At 33.6% G+C, this 19187-nt stretch overlaps 2 protein-coding genes across 2 annotated transcripts; both read right to left on the bottom strand.

Moving 5' to 3' along the window:
• Positions 1-651: 651 nt before the first annotated feature.
• LOC107866431 lies at positions 652-3815 on the bottom strand. Its single transcript, XM_047408212.1, has 5 exons — positions 3749-3815; positions 3512-3685; positions 2894-2989; positions 1291-1372; positions 652-860 (listed from the first exon to the last, which is right to left on the bottom strand). Exons 1-5 carry the CDS (start codon positions 3809-3811, stop codon positions 652-654), a joined length of 624 nt encoding a protein of 207 aa, XP_047264168.1. The 5' UTR covers positions 3812-3815.
• A 12852-nt stretch (positions 3816-16667) lies between these two features.
• On the bottom strand, positions 16668-18226 carry LOC107864085 (hydrolase 3). Its single transcript, XM_016710348.2, has 2 exons — positions 17643-18226; positions 16668-17401 (listed from the first exon to the last, which is right to left on the bottom strand). The coding sequence occupies exons 1-2, from the start codon at positions 18163-18165 to the stop codon at positions 16935-16937; spliced, it is 990 nt and encodes a 329-aa protein (XP_016565834.2). The 5' UTR covers positions 18166-18226; the 3' UTR covers positions 16668-16934.
• Positions 18227-19187: the final 961 nt, after the last annotated feature.

Below are 19187 nucleotides of genomic sequence, written 5' to 3'. Positions count from 1 at the left end.
TTCATAAAATTTATTTGATTCATATTAGTAATTTTTGATTCAGTTTTAAGACATTTTAACACAACTAAAATATTGGTGATACATTTTCAACATATTGTTTGCAAGTGATACATATTAAAAACTTTATGAATGTAAGATGATTCATATTAACCGTTCATGAAAGTTATATGATTCATATTAGTAATGTGTGATTCATTGTTAACACAATTTAACACAACTGAAATGTTAATGATATATTTTCAACATATTATTTGCTAGTGATACATATTAAAATATGTATGAATGATATATGATTCATATTAAGTGTTCATTAAAGACATTTGATTCATATTAGTAATGCTTGATTCATTGTTAAGGCATTTCAACATAAATGGTATTTTATTTAAACTCCTTAACTTAGTTGATAAAAAATTAATCAGCTATATATGTATCAAACACATAATAAACAATGACAAACACAATCACAACATAAAATATAAAATAATATGATCGAACAACATAGGAACGCTTTATTTCATAAGCTAAAATGTCATGACATTGACCACAAAAATACTGAAAATTTAACACATAAAACTGGTAGTCTTGAAATATCCAGAAATCCTAAAACATAAGAAACCACAATATTTTTATCAAACAACAAATACTAGACAATTACATCTCAACATCAATCATCTCTGTATCCTCAGATGGAATGAAAGTGCGTTTAGGCCTAGGTGGATCCTGATTGTCGTCAACATATTCGTTAGATGCCTTGTTCAGACCATAGCCCCACAACAATGATGTGTATCTGGTACGATACATTTCTGGATCAAACTCTGAAGAAGGTATTTGATGTCCATCACTTAAATATTCAGCATATGCTGCAATAAACAAATCACAATCCCTTGAAAACAGAACAGTAGGTAGTTTGTAGTTTATGGATTACTACGAGCTCTTATGTAAAAAATATATTTAAAATAATAAATGATACGTACAATGTGCCGCTTGTTTGTTGCAAAATATCATCAACAAACTAAACATCAAATGTATGCTGGTCCATCTTATCCTTGTATGCTTCTAGTAGTAACTAGTCTGTGCGTTCTTTTTATTTGAAAAAATCAGATATTGTCAAATAAGTTGACAATATTTTAGTAAGCTCTTTTATCTCAACATCATGAACTCTATGACCTTTCAACGAATCATACACACGAATACATCTTTTCTTGAGCACTATGAATGCCAACACCCAGTGAAACGATATCTGACAATTTATTGACACGTACACCTCATCAATCAAATGTCATAAAATACCTGCTGAAATGTATAGTCCTTGAATAATCTCACAAATTGATCTCTCTACCGAAGTCACTTTCATTGAATGAACATTTTCTTCCTGCGATCTAAAATCAATCTCATATTGACTTCGATGATAATAAATGTATGTGTCATGAATGTAATTCTTGAACATGCAATTCACGGTGGTATATCTACATTCACTAGTGATGTCCAGTTTTGCTTTCTAGCGAAGATAGTAGAATACCCCATCGATGTGCTATAATGATAGATTAAAATATATAAGAACATGTGATTCATATAAGACATACATAAAACAAAGTGTAAAACAGTTGATACATACTGAAAAACACTTAAAAATATAGAGTTACGTTAGCCAGCATAGTATATGAATCATAAATATTATAGACTAATTACATATAAAGAATGAGTTTTCAAGCGGTGGCATATTTTTACATATGTATCAAAATGATGCATATGATTTTCAGATGTATCACTTTGATACATCTGTTATAGGAAAAGCTAAAATAGACTGCAAAAATCAATTTGATTGAGCCAAGTTATAAAATTTAGTTTGTGCTTAAATCATAAAATTCAATAAACAGTTAGGTGCTATATATATTTCTTTGAGGCATACTTCATAATTCCAACATGTATTTGATTGGGGCATGTTATAAAATCTGCTTTTTTCACCGGATGTGCAACTACAAAATCAATCTTTGAATTTAGGTCAACGTATTTGGGCGTGTAGTGCTCACCCTTCCCTTTTCTATAAGCAAATTATGATTCAAATCAGTATTGAGACTAATACATCTATATGATATTTTGAAAGGTGATTCATCAATCTTACCTATTAGTTTGTGTTTTGTATAGTGCAACTGACATTCAAAGAGAGAACTTAGAGAACAACTCTTCAGCATATGGTCCATAAATGTTGTGACCTTCAAACGAGTAGTTCAAATTTTTGAATGACTGGATGACTTATTTATCTTTTGAACTAGAATAAAAAATATTAACATATGGTGACTGATAAAGTTTTGAACGCTGCCTTTTTTTCGGAGAAGGTTTCTTGATGACATTTGAAATATTAGTCGTGCACAAAGGAATCTGAGAAATAATTGCAATATCACTATCACTAATAACTATCAGTATTGCTGTGCAGATTGCAGGTGTAAAGAGTAGCAATAGCACTATTAGTGATGAATGGTTGGCTATTAGTGATCCCTTTTGAATAGGCTGCAGGCAATGGTGGTACATACAAGATAATTGCTTTAGATAAATCTCCATCTGTATTATGAAGGTCTTCTTTAGAGTCATGTTTGATGTATGTAAAAAGTGAACTTAATGTGAGATTGAAGTTTAGATATGAAGTGCCTAAACTATCTATATGTATCATAATGATACATGTGGACCAATATGTATCATTATGATATATCTGAAAAACTTACATAACAGATATCCAACTTTTGTTACTAAAAACTTTGATCATCTTTAGATAAGTTTAAAACATTATTACTGAATAGTTGTTATGCCACATGAATAATTTCAACTTACCAAATAAAAATAAATAAACTTTGTGAGTAATTAAAAATAATCTCCGTTATAAGTAAATCGATATTACCTTTAGGAGCTCATCCCTTATTCCCTCATCTATTTCAGCAGCTGTATTATGCCTATCTTCTTCTTGTACCTTGTCTGTGTACGCACTCTCAGCCTCCTGTTTGACGTATGAAAAAGTGTACTTTTGAGTGAGATTAAATTTCTGATATGAAATGATCAAATTAATTATATGCATCATATTGACACATTTGAAAACATATGTATCAAAATGATACATTTGAAAAAAATAAGGAACACATCAAATATTTGTTATTGAAATCTTGGATCTGTTTAACTAGAACTTTATAGATCTGTAAAATCCAAAGATGTGTAACTAGAACCTTAGAGATCTGAAAAATTTAACATGACATTTTTAACTAATCAACTGTGTATAATTAAATTTTGGAATAATTTTTTATTAAATTTTTTATATGTATCAAAATGCTACATATGATATCAGATGTATCAAAATAATACATATGAGTAACTTCATCATTACATATACACCATTAGTTAATGAAGTGGTATAGAATTATATTAACAGTTTCAACACTTTCAAAAATGACAAATAAACTATTTGAGGCTAATATTTTGAGTAAGTAGTAACAAATCGATCATACAATTAAGTTAATTTAATTACCTTTAAGCACACGTCAGCTCCTCCTTCATTGTCATCTACTTTAGATGATTGTCCGGCATTCTCTACAACATTGTCACTTTTAGCTTTTGTGTCGTCCTCATTAAGAGATTGAGAAGCATTCCCTTCTCTATTCAAAATATCTTTTTCACTTTCATGCACTGAAGAATGAGAAACCTGCAAGATAGCAAATTAGAATAAGATGGTAATATAGTGATATTAATTATAAATTTTGAATACCTTGCCATATGAAGCAAAATATTCTTTCACAACTTTAAACAAGCTTGTATAATAGTCCATCATCAAATTTTACAGATCATCGAATTTCATGTCAACCTACATTGTGAATAACATTATGAATTTCAGGTTAAGCTATAATCTGTTTTAACATTAACACAACATACCAAAAAAATATTATACTTACATAAGTCTTAACATAAGACTTTATGTCGTCCAAATCTGACTTGAAAAGTGATTTCTTTTCCTTCCAACAGCAGGTGCATTATCTGCATCCCTCATCTCAATATTATGCACAACTTTATCTCTTTCCAAGGAAACATGACCTCTGAACGAGCTCTTGATGAACCTATCAAATGTTTCTCTTTGGACAACGAAGCTGACTATTTTTATTTCTTTGCTACACGTGAACTCATTTTTTTTAACTCCTCAATAATTTTTTATTTCTTCACAGGAGGGTGTAAAAACAGACCAGCCTCAAGCATCATCTTTTTAAGCAGATCTGCATTTGAAGGAGTACTAAAATCATTAAATTCATATAGAATTTCAGTCGGAGAAGTTCTTTCAGCTTCTTGTTGTACAGATACAACCTGTGCTACATTTGCACCAAGATCTGTTTGACCAAATGTCAGAGGGTTGGGTAAATCAAGTTGGTTCAATTCCTATGGTGACAGTGATAAATTCCTGTATACAAGCTACAACAAAAATAACACAAAAGATCAAACATTAACAGTACCTTAAAAATTAATAATAGATAATTAAAAGTATTACTGAAAAAAATAGTACCTTACTAAACATGTTCTCCATCAAATTCTCCTATCTTGACTTTGGTTTAATCACTTTTCAATTGACCATCCTCGGGATTAAATTATTCTCACGAACGACTACTAATTCATCAACTTTGGAACAACATTTATACCACCAAATCTGAAAAGCTTATGGCATGCCATTGAAACGATAATACTGTTGCACCTCATTCATGGACCGACTAATTGAAGCCATCAGTTTTGCAAATGCCAATTTACCCTATGAAAATTGACTATAACTTTTGTCAATTACCATGTGAAAGTCTCGGGTAGGAATATTGGCTTTATCTAATTGGGAGAACACAAATGTGTGTATAAAGTACAATATCCCAATCTTTACGCATTTTTAAAATTTTTTCCTCATTTTTTATTCAAAAAAAGGTTGATCAACTCACTTCTTTTCACATTTGTTGTCGAATACGAAAAATATTTTTTTTGTAGTCGACATGGTGGAAGATCTAAATAATTGAAATCATCTTCGTTCCCGATGTATTTCAACCCAGTGACGATAGCAAATTCGTACAGTGAAAAAAATGAAGAATTGTAGTGTTCACCAATACCCTTAGTTGATCCTGATATGGGTGTTGGACCTCTAAGGTCATCAAACACCTTGCTATTGATTCTTGAAAGTTACAATTAGGGAGCTCCGAAAATGAACCAAAACAGGTGCTTCTGAAAATTCTGATTCCTTCATCCTTCAAAACTTCTTTAAGCCTATCTACTACATTGATGTTGTGTGCACTGTCAATTCTTAAGTTGTGTGCAGGTCGTTTTTTCACAATCAAATTAACATTATGTCAATATTGACAATACCGCAAATTAAAAGATGTTTCATATGTCAAATCTATCACATAGTTATAAATAAAAACAACAATAAATGAGTATAGAAAGTATTAGGACATATGTATCATCAAAAATCTGATCCACAAAGAATTACTCTTAAACTGTATGATAATATGTATCACCAATTAAAAAATAAAATATGTATCAAACATTAAGTGTGAACAAAATGTATCATTCATTAATAGCATATGAATCACCATATAATTGAAATATTAGTTGTATCTACCATATGAATCACCATAACACAATATGTATCACCCATCAATATCATAGGTATCACCCATTAAAATCATACAAAGTGAATCTATCGAATGAATCACCATAATACTCATATAATAATAACATATATATCATTCATATGAATCGATTTTTTTAAAACAAAATGGGTACCCCCTATATGAATCACTTCTGATATCAATACCTGATTCAACAGATGCTCTACTTCCTCCTGATCTTCCATTTGCATGTCGAATTTTTGATTTTTTACGGCAAAAGCTTGCCTCAAATTCTTTAATTTTTTCGGGTCATTGCAGTACTCTAACCTATTTTTACTAAAACATTCCTCCGTGTAATCAAATTTATCCGAAGTAAAATTCACAACTTGATTTCTAGCAGGAACACCTTTTTGTGTTTCAATTTGTGAAATCCCCAAACTAAATAAGGGTGAATTTTTATTAGCCATTGAAGATCAAATAAATTAACACAAAAAAAAGTTAAAGCATATATGGATATTGACTTTTCTGTTAAAATCCACATAAACATACAACTAACCTCTTTGAAGTAGTTGACAATTTTTTAAATTTAACGAAGTACGTTGACGGTTCTAATCGGTTGATGTAGTGGAGAAGGAAGTTAACTCAATTGCTACTAATTGGGAGAGATTTTAGAGGAGTAAATTGTGGAAAAGGAAAAGGTTGCATGTATTAATGGAGGAGAGAAACTCGGTGAGGTGAGTTACAACATATGCATCAACATTAAAGTTGAATTTATAAATTTTATATAAATTTTAAAAAGATAAGAGATATTTGATAATAATTTCTCTTAAGTTTGGGAATTGTGTAATTTATCCAAACGTTAGCCTGTGATATATGAAATTTCATATGATTAAACTAAAGTTTATACATGTATTACTAAAGGTCGGTCACTTATATGACTGAAGTGCGGGAACGATTGAACTTTAGGCAGAAATGTCTTTAATCATATGTAACTTCAGACACCTTGTGGTGTTTGAAATTGTTCTGGAATAGATAAACTTAAACAAATTGAATAACAATATCCAAATAGAATGCTAGGTTTTTATATTTACTTGGAAATAGAGAACAAAGACTTCCTAATTTTGGCTCCAAAAATTGAAATTGAGGGTAAATTTGACCCTCAATGTATGATGAAGGATATATTTAACCAATTTTGTAAAGTAGGGGGGTAAATTTGGCTTTAATGTATGACATGGGATAAATTTGACCTCAATGTATGACATAATCTCAAAGTATGACAAATGATACATTTAATCAATTTTTCAAAGTAAATAGGTAAATTTGAGCCTCTCCCAATATATCTATTTTGATTTTATGATGTGTTCCTGAATATTGGTGATTTTCCTAGGAAGCTACAGTACAGGTACATGCTTGACACATACCAACCTAGACAGAGTTGTCATGTGGTGGCAGTGCAACTTTTTTTTTTTCAATAGTCTTTTGTTTTCTTCATAGTTGCAACTCTGGGCCACGATACTTTATGATAGAGTTCGACAGAATTTATTAGTTTTGACTCAAATCATATACATGTATTAAGTAATTCATTAAACATATTTCAAATTTAAAACTCAATTGAACACTTGAGGTCACTATTGTTGAATCTACATCTACCTGTAACAAACCAAAATCAATATCTCATTTTCTTCTTTTGATATGGAAAATAGTATAGTAAAGTGTTTCTACAAATTATATTAGATCTATTCGAGTTTGTTATTTGAATCATGTTGGTGCTCGATGTATTTCTTGGAAACTTCATTTGACCACTTAGATTCGCATTTAACACCTTCTGTTTTAATTTCTTTCAATCAATTGCCGCTAGCATTCATTGTTGTACTAGAAGACAACAATAATGCCAGCATATAGAGAAATCTTATTAGATCAGTTGGGTTAGCTATCTGAATTTTCACCATGTTGTTAAGGGTTCGATTCCCACCTTTTAGGAAATGCATCACATCGGAATTTAGAAGCCACATAAGTCATCCAACAACTTTCAATAGGGAGTAATTGGGGCTGGCTGTCTAATTGATGATACAAAATGCATTCTAATTCAAGTACTACCTAGCATTAGACAAAATTTTTGCTGGCACCACTTAGGCTTTTTAAACTTTCCAACCTGAAAATCCCATCAAACATAAACACTAACAGCTGCAGCTGCGCCATGTCTCCAATTATTTTCGTTCAGGAAAACATTTACTTCCCCTCAAACACATTATTACTTCCCGCTTTTCAATTTATGTGATGGGGTTTGACTGAACACAAAATTTAAGATAAAACGAAAGACTTATGAACTCATGGTCAGAAACAAATTAAAATTTGAGTGGCCATAAATAATTTAATTAAGGATAAATGTAAAGTTTTAAGTTAAATTGTTATTGAGTATAAAAATATTAAAGTACCATTCTTTTTTAAATAACTAAAAAAAGAAAGAGCGTCTCAATTCTCAAATTTACCATGTTAGTTTTATTGGACCTAATCTAGTCTAAGACGTTGACAGCTTCTTCAAGTAATTAGAAGCCCTTTAGGACTCTATTGTATTTACCATCTGTTCACGTAGAAGACTAATGTCTCATTGTACTATATATTCATCGTGTATGCTTGTAAATCTATGAAGAGCCAAAAACCTTTTGTCTTATAATTTGTAACTTAACATGGTATCAGACGCCAGTTCGATCTCCTCTCCTGCTTCCTCGCTTCCTGCCATGTCTTCCTCCTTCTCCAATCCCCTGAACAATGCTTATCACTTTATTTCAATTAAACTCACTTCCAAAAATCATATATTCCGGAAGAATCAATTATTGCCTTTCTTACGAGGTTAAAACTTCAAGGCTTCATTGACGGATCAAAGCCATGTCCACCTGCTGTTATTTCTGTTGAAGGTTCGGATACTACATCCAACACAGATTTTGCTACTTGGATCCAATAGGATCAAATCATCATGAGTCTACTAATATCTTCCCTCTCTGAAGAAACAATTCCTATAGTTGTTGGATTGAAAACCTCCAAGGATATTTGGGACACTCTAGCAGCTGATCTATCTTCTCCTTCTTACACTAGAATTCTGAACCTCCATATGCAACTCCACAACCTTAAACAAGATGATCTCTCTGTTGCTCAATTTCTCCAAAAGGCAAAACTTCAGTCGAATGAATTGGCAGCCGCAGGGCGTCCTGTGAACACTCAGATTTTAATATTTATGTGTTTAAAGGATTGATACCATATTTCAAAGATATTGTCACCGCTTTGTCTGCCAGACCCAAACCCGTTTCATAATATGAACTCCTTAGCCTATTGTTGAATCATGAGTTTATTCATGGATCCTCCATGACTTCTCTCTCCCTCGTTCCAGGTAACTCATCATTAAATACATCGGCAGCTAACATCGCTCAACGTGTCTTCAATAATGGTGATAGGCAGAACACTAGACAGTCTACTAATTCTAATAACACTTACAAAGGTCGCGGCAGATCATATAGGGGACGAGGGGGACGAGGTGGTCGTCATCAATACCAACGTAATGCCTACGGAAATAATTATTCTAATACTTCTCAACCTTGAAATGGCACTGGTGATGGACGCACAAGATATCAAATTTTTAATGGAACTAATCACCAAGCTTCCACTTGCTTCCAATGCTACAGTCACACTATGAACCCGTCTGCTTATCTCACTCATCAAGCACCGATTCCATTAACTCAAAATTGGTTCCAGGACTCAGGCGCCAGCCATCATATTACACCAGATCTCTTCGGTTTCACACATTTTGGGGGAATATAAAGGATCGGATCAACTCCATATGGTAATGGACAAGGTTTTTCAATCCAAAACACTGGTAGTGCTGCTTTCTCAAATTTTTCTAATCGAAAACTTTCTCTAAATAACATACTTTATGTTCCATCTATTACTAAAGACCTTTTTCTGTTCAATGATTTGCTCGTGATAATAATACTTTCTTTGAATTTTATTCTGATTATTTTCTTGTCAAGGATCGGAACTTCAAGACTCCACTTCTTTTCGGTCAAAGTAATGATGGCCTCTACTCCATGTCTATTAAGCCACAATCCTCCAGTTCTCCTTCATCACTCTCAGCTACCAAAGTTTCTTCTACCTGATGGCATATCCATCTGGGACATCCGCATCAAAAAGTCCTCAGCCAAGTTTTATCCACATATCAGTTTTCTAGTTCTACTTATAGATTAAATAATTTATGTACTGCTTGTCAACTTGGAAAGTCACATAAGTTGTCTCTTCCAGTTCACATTATTAAAATTACTTCTTTGTTGCAACTTATTTTTGTTGATGTTTGGGGTCCTGCCCCTTTTCTATATTCTCACAGTCATCGTTATCTACTTGTTTTTGTTGATGATTTTTCTAGCTATACATGGTGCTATACACTTTTTAGAAAATGTGATGTCTTCTCAATTTTTGCTCAATTTTAAGTTCTTGTTGAAAGACAATTTAACACAAAAATTAAGCCAATTCAAACTGACGGGGGAGGTGACTTTCGTTCTTTATCACCTCTTTGTGCAAAATTAGGCCTTGTTCACCGTTTCTCCTTCCCTCACACTCATGAGCAATAAGGAAAGGTTGAACGCAAACATAGATACATTGTCGAAACTAGATTAAGCCTCATGGAACACAGTTCTACTCTTTCGAGATATTGGCATTTTGTCTTTGACACTGCTGTTTACTTGATTAATCATCTTCCTACCTCAACTAACGACGGGAAATCAACTTTTGAGGTTGTGTTTCACGTATCATCGGATTATCACTTCCTTAAAGTGTTTGGATGTCTCTGTTTTTCTTATCTTCATCCCTACAATCGTCATAAAATAAATTTTTGAAGTCAATCCTGTGTATTTTTAGGGTACAGTCCAACGCACCATGGTTATAGATGTCTTGATACATCCACTGGTCGACTCTATATTGCCAGACATGTTTAGTTTAATAAAACTACATTTCTGTTCGCCAGCAAGTCTATTCTTAGCCCCCCACCTTCGGTCAGTACACAACCATAGGCATCTTCACCTATCATTTTGTCCAATTCATAATTTTTTCGATCCCTAGTTTCTTCACCACCTATGAAATCTAACATCTCTCCAATATTAACTAGTTTACACTTTTCTCACCATTTCTCCTCTTCGAGTCCATCTCCTTGTTCAATTCCTACTCCATCCATTCCTTTAGATTGTACAGTTCTACCTACACCTGTAGTTGACTCATCCATATCTCTAACGACTAGTAAACCCCCTCCACCTCCGTCTATTACGTCCCAACAGCCTATTTCCAAACTCATGCCAAGTTCCACTAACCCACTCCAAAGAACTCATATAATGCAACTACGTCCTGCATCCAAACATAAACCAACCGCTCACCTTGCATCCAAATCTGCTGCTATCCTATCTTTTCCTCCATCCATCGAGCCTACAAACTTCACTGATGCCTCAAAATTTTGAGAATGGCGCACTGCTATGTCGGCTGAGATGACAGCCTTGTTCAAAAATCAAACTTGGCCGCTGGTTCCATTTCATCCCTCCATGAATGTTTTAGGGTGCAAATGGGTTTTTTTTGCATCAAACGAAACTCTATTGGAGCCATTGAGTGCTATAAAGCTCACTTAGTTGCAAAGGGATTTCATCAGGTTAAGGGCCAAGAATATTATGAAACATTCAGTCTAGTTGTAAAACCCACTACTATCTGCATTATTTTGTCTTAGGCAGTAACATATGGCTGGCTGTTACATTAACTGGACGTTTAAAATGCCTTTCTACATGGTGAGATACAAGAGGATGTCTACATGGCTCAACCTCAAGGCTTTGTTCACCCTCAGTTTCCAACTCATGTATGTAAGCTTCATAAATCTCTTTATGGTCTTAAACAGGCCCCACGAGCATGGTATAAGAAGCTTCACCAATTTCTCCTTAGTGTTGGCTTCACTTCCTCTAAAACTGATGTTTCTTTATTTATTTACTCTTATGCCAATGTCGCGGCCTACCTCTTGCTCTACGTAGATGATATTGTACTCACAGGGAATAATACTTCATTTCTTGCTGCCTTTACTCAAGAACTTGGTCATGCCTTTTCCATTAGAGATCTTGGCCTACTGCAATATTTTCTTGGTGCTCAAGTGTCTCGCTCGAGTAGTGGAATTTGTCTCTCTCAGTCTCAATATATCCATAGTATACTTACCAAAGCTGGGATATTTCACTATAAACCTTTCAGTACTCCCATGGCCACCAACGTCAAGCTCCATAAGGATGACAGTGCAATTTTTTATGACCCAAGTATTTACAGGCAGGTGGTTGGTGCTCTTCAGTATCTCACTCTCACGAGACCAGATATATCATTTGTGGTGAACAAAGTGTGTCAATTTATGCACAATCCATCTATAAATCAATGGGTTGTTGTGAAATGCATTCTCCGCTATCTCCAGCACACCAAGAATATGTCATTTTTCATTTCAAAAGCTTTTAATCTTCACTTGCAGGCATTCAGTGAATCTTATTGGGATGGCAGCATAAATGATCATAAATCTACTGGTGGCTATGCAATCTATTTTGGCCAAAATCTGATCTCATGGTCCTCTTGCAAATAACGAACGGTGGCACGATCATCTACAGAAACTGAGTACAAAGCTTTAGCAGATGTTGCTGCCGAATTAACATGGACTCAGTCACTAATGTTTGAGCTTGGCCTTCAACTATCTCGTGCTCCTATCCTTTGTTGTGATAATATCGGCGCAGCATACCTGTCGGTTAATCCTATTTTTCACTCTCGTACAAAGCGTGTTGATATAGATTTTCATTTTGTGTGGGATAAATTAGCTAGATGTGACCTTCTTATCCAGTTTCTCTCCTCTAAGGATCAGATAGCTAACGTCCTCACAAAGCCTTTGTCTACAACACAATTTCACTTCTTACGGGACAAACTGAACATGAAGGACCCACCTTCAATTTGCAAGGAAGGTATTGAACCTAATCTAGTCTAAGATGTTGACAGCTTCTTCAAGTAATTAGAAGCCCTTTAGGACTATTGTATTTACCACCTGTTCATGTAGAAGACTAATGTCTCATTGTACTATATATTCATCGTGTATGCTTGTAAATCTATGAAGAGCCAAAAACCTTTTTAGTCTTATAATCTATAACTTAACAAGTTTATGTACAACTTCTACTTCTCCCCTAGCTAGAACGTACCCCCCAAAACAGGAAGTTTTTCTCTGTGTTCTGCCTCTACCATCTACGTACTTTTACTTCAATTTAGCTAGTAGTATCTTTTTGTGTTCTACCAATTAATTAATTATGCAAGAAAAGTCAAAAATACAGCGGAAGAAATCTGTGGTTGCTCGTAGAGCTTGGGACATTCTTTGCATGGCCTTGTTATGGGCAAGAAAAGGTGGCATTTTCAAGAAGAGGCTCCTCATAGATCATCTTAGTTTGCTTCTCAAATACATGAAAAGCCTTCGTTATACCAATGATTACAGATATAGTGGTGGTGCACTACATTATGGGGAGCGCGAGCTTTCCTTTGATGACATCCCTATTATTCATGTCAAGATGCATTGCCCTGCTTCTTTGCATTTCAAGACGCCTAACATCCCATGCATCAAGCCTCAAGTCAACTTTGACAATGGCCATGATCTTGACGATGAAATGTACCATGGTAACATGATGATTATGATGAAGAGAATGAAATAATTACTGGTCGAGGTGATGAACCTATTGATATGAAGGCAGAGGAGTTTATTGCAAAGTTCTATAAGCAAATAAAATTGCAAAGACAAATATCATATTTACAATGAAAAAGGGCCTAAAATGCCTTTTAAAAATACGAAATAGTGCAAAAATGTCCTTCATCTATCTATTGGGCTTAAAATACCCTTCCCGTCTACCTATGGGCTTAAAATGCCCTCTTGTTCTACCTATTGAGGCTATTTTATCCGTTTATTTAATAGATCAATTTAGCCTCAATTCATTAATAACGTAACTTTTTTTATTGACGAACTAATAATTAATTTCCCTCAAAATTTCAACCTATCCAAACCTAATAACTTGATCCACTGATATCTCGAGATTATTAATCTCACCCTCAAGGAGGGATAAGAAAAACACTACAATTTCGGAGTAACTAATCCCTGGATGAGTTATTCCCAGAGATAGAGCCAAAATTTCAACTAAGAGGGTTCAATATTTAGAAAAAACCTAGTTGAACGGGGTTCAACACTAACTATAGCCACATAAAAAATAATTTTAATCATGTATAAATAGTATATTTTTTCGTCGAAGGAGGTTCGGCCGAACCCCCTAAAGAAGCCTGGCTCCGTCTCTAGTTATTCCATTCATTTTGTCTCAACTAAATGTGGGATAAGCTCCTCTTCTAAATTATTCGCAGGATTAGTTATCCTTATCTCTCCTACCAAACAACCTCTTAGTTCCGGTATTAATCCACGACTAGGGGTGTACAGATCAAACCGTCAAGTCAAATCAACTGAAGAACCAAACCAAACCGAGAAGAAAAACTAACTTATGGTTTGGTTTGGTGTTTGAAGAAAAAACTCGATCATTCTTTGTTTGGTTTAGTGTTAACCAAAAAAATTCAAACCGAACACAAATCAAACGAACATAATATATAAGCTTAAGTCATCCACAGACACTCAAAGTTGTCCCAAAAATTAACTTAGACCCCCCAACTACGGCCTGCAACTATTAGGCACCTCAACTGTTAAAATTGATACCTATCAGGCACAAAATGTTGAATAGTAGAATAACTAATATTTTTACTTTTTTTAATTAAAAATTATATTTAAATTATGTTATTAATATAATTTTTAATTATCCTAATTTCTTAATTGAAAAAAAAAAAAAAAAAAAGCAACCCCCTTCATTGTCTTCTTCACCCCACCCCCACCCCGTTCATCGTCTTCTTCACAACCCCCGTCATCTTTGTCTTCACATCTTTGTCATCGTCATCTTCAACCCCCCACCCTCCCCGTAGTCGTTGCAACTTTCTCCACCCCTTTAGCCATTTTCAAATGCATTCTTCTTCCAACCTCATTTTAATATCCATAAAGGTCACAATCAACAGATTCTAAATTCTTTTAACAACAGAATTACATAAGATCCCCCCAAAACAGTTATCAAATTGCATACACAATCAAACCTTTTTCAGCAGTTCCATTCTTCTTTGGCAACAAAACTAGGTTGATGTTTGGAAGAACACCACCATGTGCAATCGTCACACCAGCAAAAAGTTTCCCCAACTCTTCATCATTCCTCACTGCCAACAGCAAATGCCTTGGAATAATTCTTGTCTTCTTGTTGTCACGGGCAGCATTTCTGACGGCCAAGTATTTTCCGGCGAGAGAGATTCTTAGAGAGAGAAAATTAATTATTTGAGAAATGATGAGCAGAAGCAAAGTTGGTTCAGCATTTTTCTTAAAAAAGGAATATGTTTAATCCACATGGAAAATACTGAATGGACTAATTGTCCATGTAAGCGCACTTAGTAACACGCGCTGAAAATGTGATGAAACATTGGAAAAAAATGTCTGATTAGATCAGATTTTGGGTGGGTTAGGGGCTTGATAGGTACATGCCTTAGTTGAGGGGTTTAAGTAAATTTTCGAGACAACTTAAAGTGTCTATCGATGACTTAAGCTATACACACACATATATACACACTATATATAAACACACACACATATATATATATGTATGTATGTATGTATATATGTGTGTGTGTGTGTGTGTTTATATATAATTTAACTTTTTATACATAAAATATTAATTATAATCTACTGTTTAAGTATTTTGTAATTAGTTATATTAATTTTCAATATTTAGAAAGTAAATGTATGTATGTATGTGTATATATTTGGGTCTTTAAGTTGTAATATTTATTCATTAATTGCTAATAAAATGATCCAAAACCCAATATAAACTTAAAACCAAAATTTTTCACTCTTCATCTTACTTTTTAGTTTCAAAAGAGTTTTTCGCTCCTCAATTTTTCATAATTGTGTTTTTTCATAAGCACATGAGTGAAATGATTGTAAAAAATAAAGATTATAAAAAAAATTTTAAAAATCCAAAAAAATCGACTTAAACCTAAACCGAAAGAACCAATCTTATGTTGGTTTGATTTGATTTATAGTTTTAATAAATCGACATATTTGGTTTGATCTATGTACACCCCTATCCACGACTATGCTTTCTGGCTCACCTTTGAGGTAAAACATATTCCACTTGTCCTGATCCATATCGTCTTATGCAGAAGGTAATCATTTTTCTATTGTATAATTATTCTACAAGTTTTGTTGATAAAATTGATGCGAGATATTATATAAGGAGGCCAAATCGACCCTATTCATCATCAATGTGGGACTCAAAATTTATCACATCAAGAGCAAGGGCGGATCTACGGTAGCCGATGGGAGTTTTCGGGAACTCCCACCTGCTACCGTAAAGCTTATAATTATATTAGAAAAATTATCAATAGGTTTAACTATTAACAGATGGGATCCCATAACAAAGTAGTGGAATAGCTTAGTGATAGGAGTCTGCAGATTAGAGATGCATGCCATGCTACTATTGATCATGAGCTGGAACCTCTGTGGAGGTTCCTACTTTTTTATTTAATTTTTTCTTATTTTATTTATTTTATTGGAACCCCGCCTCTGATCAAGAGCCAGAGTCCATCTAGCTATGTTTTTCTTACAAGGATTAAAAACTGACAACAGAAACACACAAGAGCGTTAAAATTATAGTACTAAAAGAAGTCATTTTTGTTCCAAAAATCATCATCCAGTGAACCTGCTTCAATTGTTCCAGTTTATGGGAGATTTTTTTTAAGCTATTCTAGAGTTGATAGCAATTTGACTCAAACTTTCAATTTAGCTCTAATAATAAGTTTTATAGTCTCACAAATGTTATACATGATATATTTAAGATCATGACAAGATTCAAAAGTCACATAACTAGAAAGACCTGAAAGATTAAGATGACAGAAGTTGACAGAGACATATAGACTAGTATATAGAAGTACTAGTGATAAGAGACTTTTTATTCATATAACTAAGAAATTCCCAAGAACTGGTGTGCAAGGTTCGGAATTCAGTAAATAATGGATCATTCTTTCACTCTTTTCCACTTAAACACACAACGCTTTTGTCAAAGACAGAATTCAAACTTATGAGGTGCACCCGATCTACATATAGCGCATTGCATTTTTACTACTAGACCAAAGCCAGTACAAGTTTCTCACACAATCTACAATCGTTAAAACAGATGCTCACTTATGTTGGATGAAAGAAGCAAACCGTTTGATCAAATCTTTAGCTTTCTCAGCTTCAGGATCCTCTACAAAGAAGCAATGTTCTTCTCCTTCAACTTCAAAGAACTCCAATTCACCATTCCATCCACTCTTCTTCACACCTGCAACAAATCGAACCATAATTTCTCGAGGAACCAATACATCTTTCTCAGCAATAGCCATAAACAACCTCGAGCAACCTAGGCCTGATAGACTTGGCGCCTTTTCAGCAAGTGGATTAATCATTGGACTATCAATTGCCGATAATCCCGATTCCAATTCTGGACATATGTTGATCCATAAACGGTACACCTCATTACCCTGCATATCAAGACTTTTATCTGGCATCAAGAAATAGGGACACGCGAGAATCGAACCCAAGATTTTAACGTTTCCATTTAAGCTTTCTCTGCCAGCTCTCATAGCCATGTGATAGACTATGTTACCTGTTACAAAAATTATAATGGTAATAACTAAAAGTAAGAAAAAAGGCTTCGAGATGTGTGTTGTGATATGATGTGAAGAAATGGAGCTGTAGCTTAACTCAGTCTCAAAAGTTAGTTTACCGTTCATCTTGTTAACCACTGATAGGAGACTTTTTCATTTTTCAATAATTTTTTAACAAGCTAAAAAAAGAAAATAAGACGCAAATTAAGATAGAATAATAAAAAAAGCATGTAAAGTTACCTCCAGCGCTATCCCCGGCAATGAACACCCTGTTAAAATCACCATAGCTAGTTAACCATGAATCTTTGTTACTATTGTTGGGGTTCTCATGTTCACTGTGAGAAGCAACCCATTGAAGGGCAGTCCAACAATCTTCGTATAATATTGACAAATCATTCTCCGGTGCTAGTCTGTACTCTACAGAGACACAAATCACATTTGATTCGGAAACCAAATGATTCAGAAAACGATGCATCTTGTTGAAAAAAGCTGATCCAAGAACAAGTCCGCCACCATGATAAAATACTAATATTGGAATTTTTTCATTGGAGGTAACATTAATATTTTTTGGAAGGTAAAGTCTAGCAGAAACATGAGATGAGATGATAACGTCTTTAGAAGAGACGCCCGTGGCTGGATCTTCCAATGACGGGGGAACATAGAACACGTTAAAATATTCGTTGAAACGTTCAACGCGACCGTTTCTGTAGAGTCGGAAAATGGGATAGAGATCGGTCACTACCTCATTATCATCTGAAGCCATGGCAGCAGAGAAGAGATATTTTTTATTAGTTTTTGTTTGCTTTCGATTACAATTTATAATGTACATAAGGGAATATCTACGTTGGAGAAGATGTCAAAAGATTTTGACCGGGTCAAAAAACTCACAAAGTGACGAACGAGATTGAATTAGGTGTGACATAAAAGTTTTAAAATTAAGTGCAGGTAATTAACTCTTAATTAATTATTGAGTGTGGGTCACTATTTTTAAATTTGGATTAAGGGAATAAATTTTAGAAAAAATTACCTAAATACACAACATAAGTTTCTAAACTTCTAAAAAGCCCCCACTTATAAAAAATTACTTAAACTTCAATATTTTATAATTTTGGTAAAGTTGAGATACAAGTTAAAATACCAAACTACAAAAAAGATTGGCAAAATGATCTTCTGGACCCATGTACTATGTCAGTTTTATAAGTTGGACACTTCTACTTACACGTTTGTTATCTGGACCCCTGATACACTCTCCCCCACGTCAACTGTCATGTCAGCTGTCACGTTTGCCACATCATCTGCCATGTCATTTTGGAATAAAAATAAAAATATTACATTAAATTTTAAGTCATTTTTAAAATGCTACATAACAAATTAAAATTAATTTAATTAAATAAGAAAAATTTATAAATTGTAGAAAAATTTGAATAATCATGTTTTTATTTTTTCTCACAAATTAAATATCAAATCCATTCCAAATAATTAAAATTCTTTTCCAACTAATTTAAATTTTTAACTACAAATTCATATATGCAAACATAATAAATTTTTGATTTTTAAGTTTGAATATTTTTAACAAATTCACAAAAAGTTTAATTTTTTTCAAGCGAAATTCACTAAATTTTTTTTAATATTCACTATCACTCACTTTCAATTTAAGTTTAAATTTTAATCCCCAAAAAAATAAAAAGATTTTAAATTTTAATTAAAAAATGAAAAGAATTGAATTGAGAGGGAAAATTAAATAAAAAATAAAAAGTGAACGTGGGGGGGGGGGGGGGGGGGGGG

Source organism: Capsicum annuum, chromosome 3, assembly GCF_002878395.1.
Source record: "Capsicum annuum cultivar UCD-10X-F1 chromosome 3, UCD10Xv1.1, whole genome shotgun sequence".
NCBI classification, from domain to species: domain Eukaryota; kingdom Viridiplantae; phylum Streptophyta; class Magnoliopsida; order Solanales; family Solanaceae; genus Capsicum; species Capsicum annuum.
Note: the sequence above shows the minus strand (reverse complement) of the source record. Positions and strands in the feature narration are given on the sequence as shown.

Excerpts from the sequence above, each read along its gene's own strand:
- LOC107866431 (XM_047408212.1), bottom strand. The coding sequence starts at position 3,811 with ATGATGGACTATTATACAAGCTTGTTTAAAGTTGTGAAAGAATATTTT. Across the intron at positions 2,990-3,511 it reads GAGCTGACGTGTGCTTAAAG|GAGGCTGAGAGTGCGTACAC; the intron begins GTAATTAAATTA and ends TACGTCAAACAG. Across the intron at positions 861-1,290 it reads AGGACTATACATTTCAGCAG|CATATGCTGAATATTTAAGT; the intron begins GTATTTTATGAC and ends TGTTTATTGCAG.
- LOC107864085 (XM_016710348.2), bottom strand. The coding sequence starts at position 18,165 with ATGGCTTCAGATGATAATGAGGTAGTGACCGATCTCTATCCCATTTTC. Across the intron at positions 17,402-17,642 it reads TGCCGGGGATAGCGCTGGAG|GTAACATAGTCTATCACATG; the intron begins GTAACTTTACAT and ends TTTTTGTAACAG.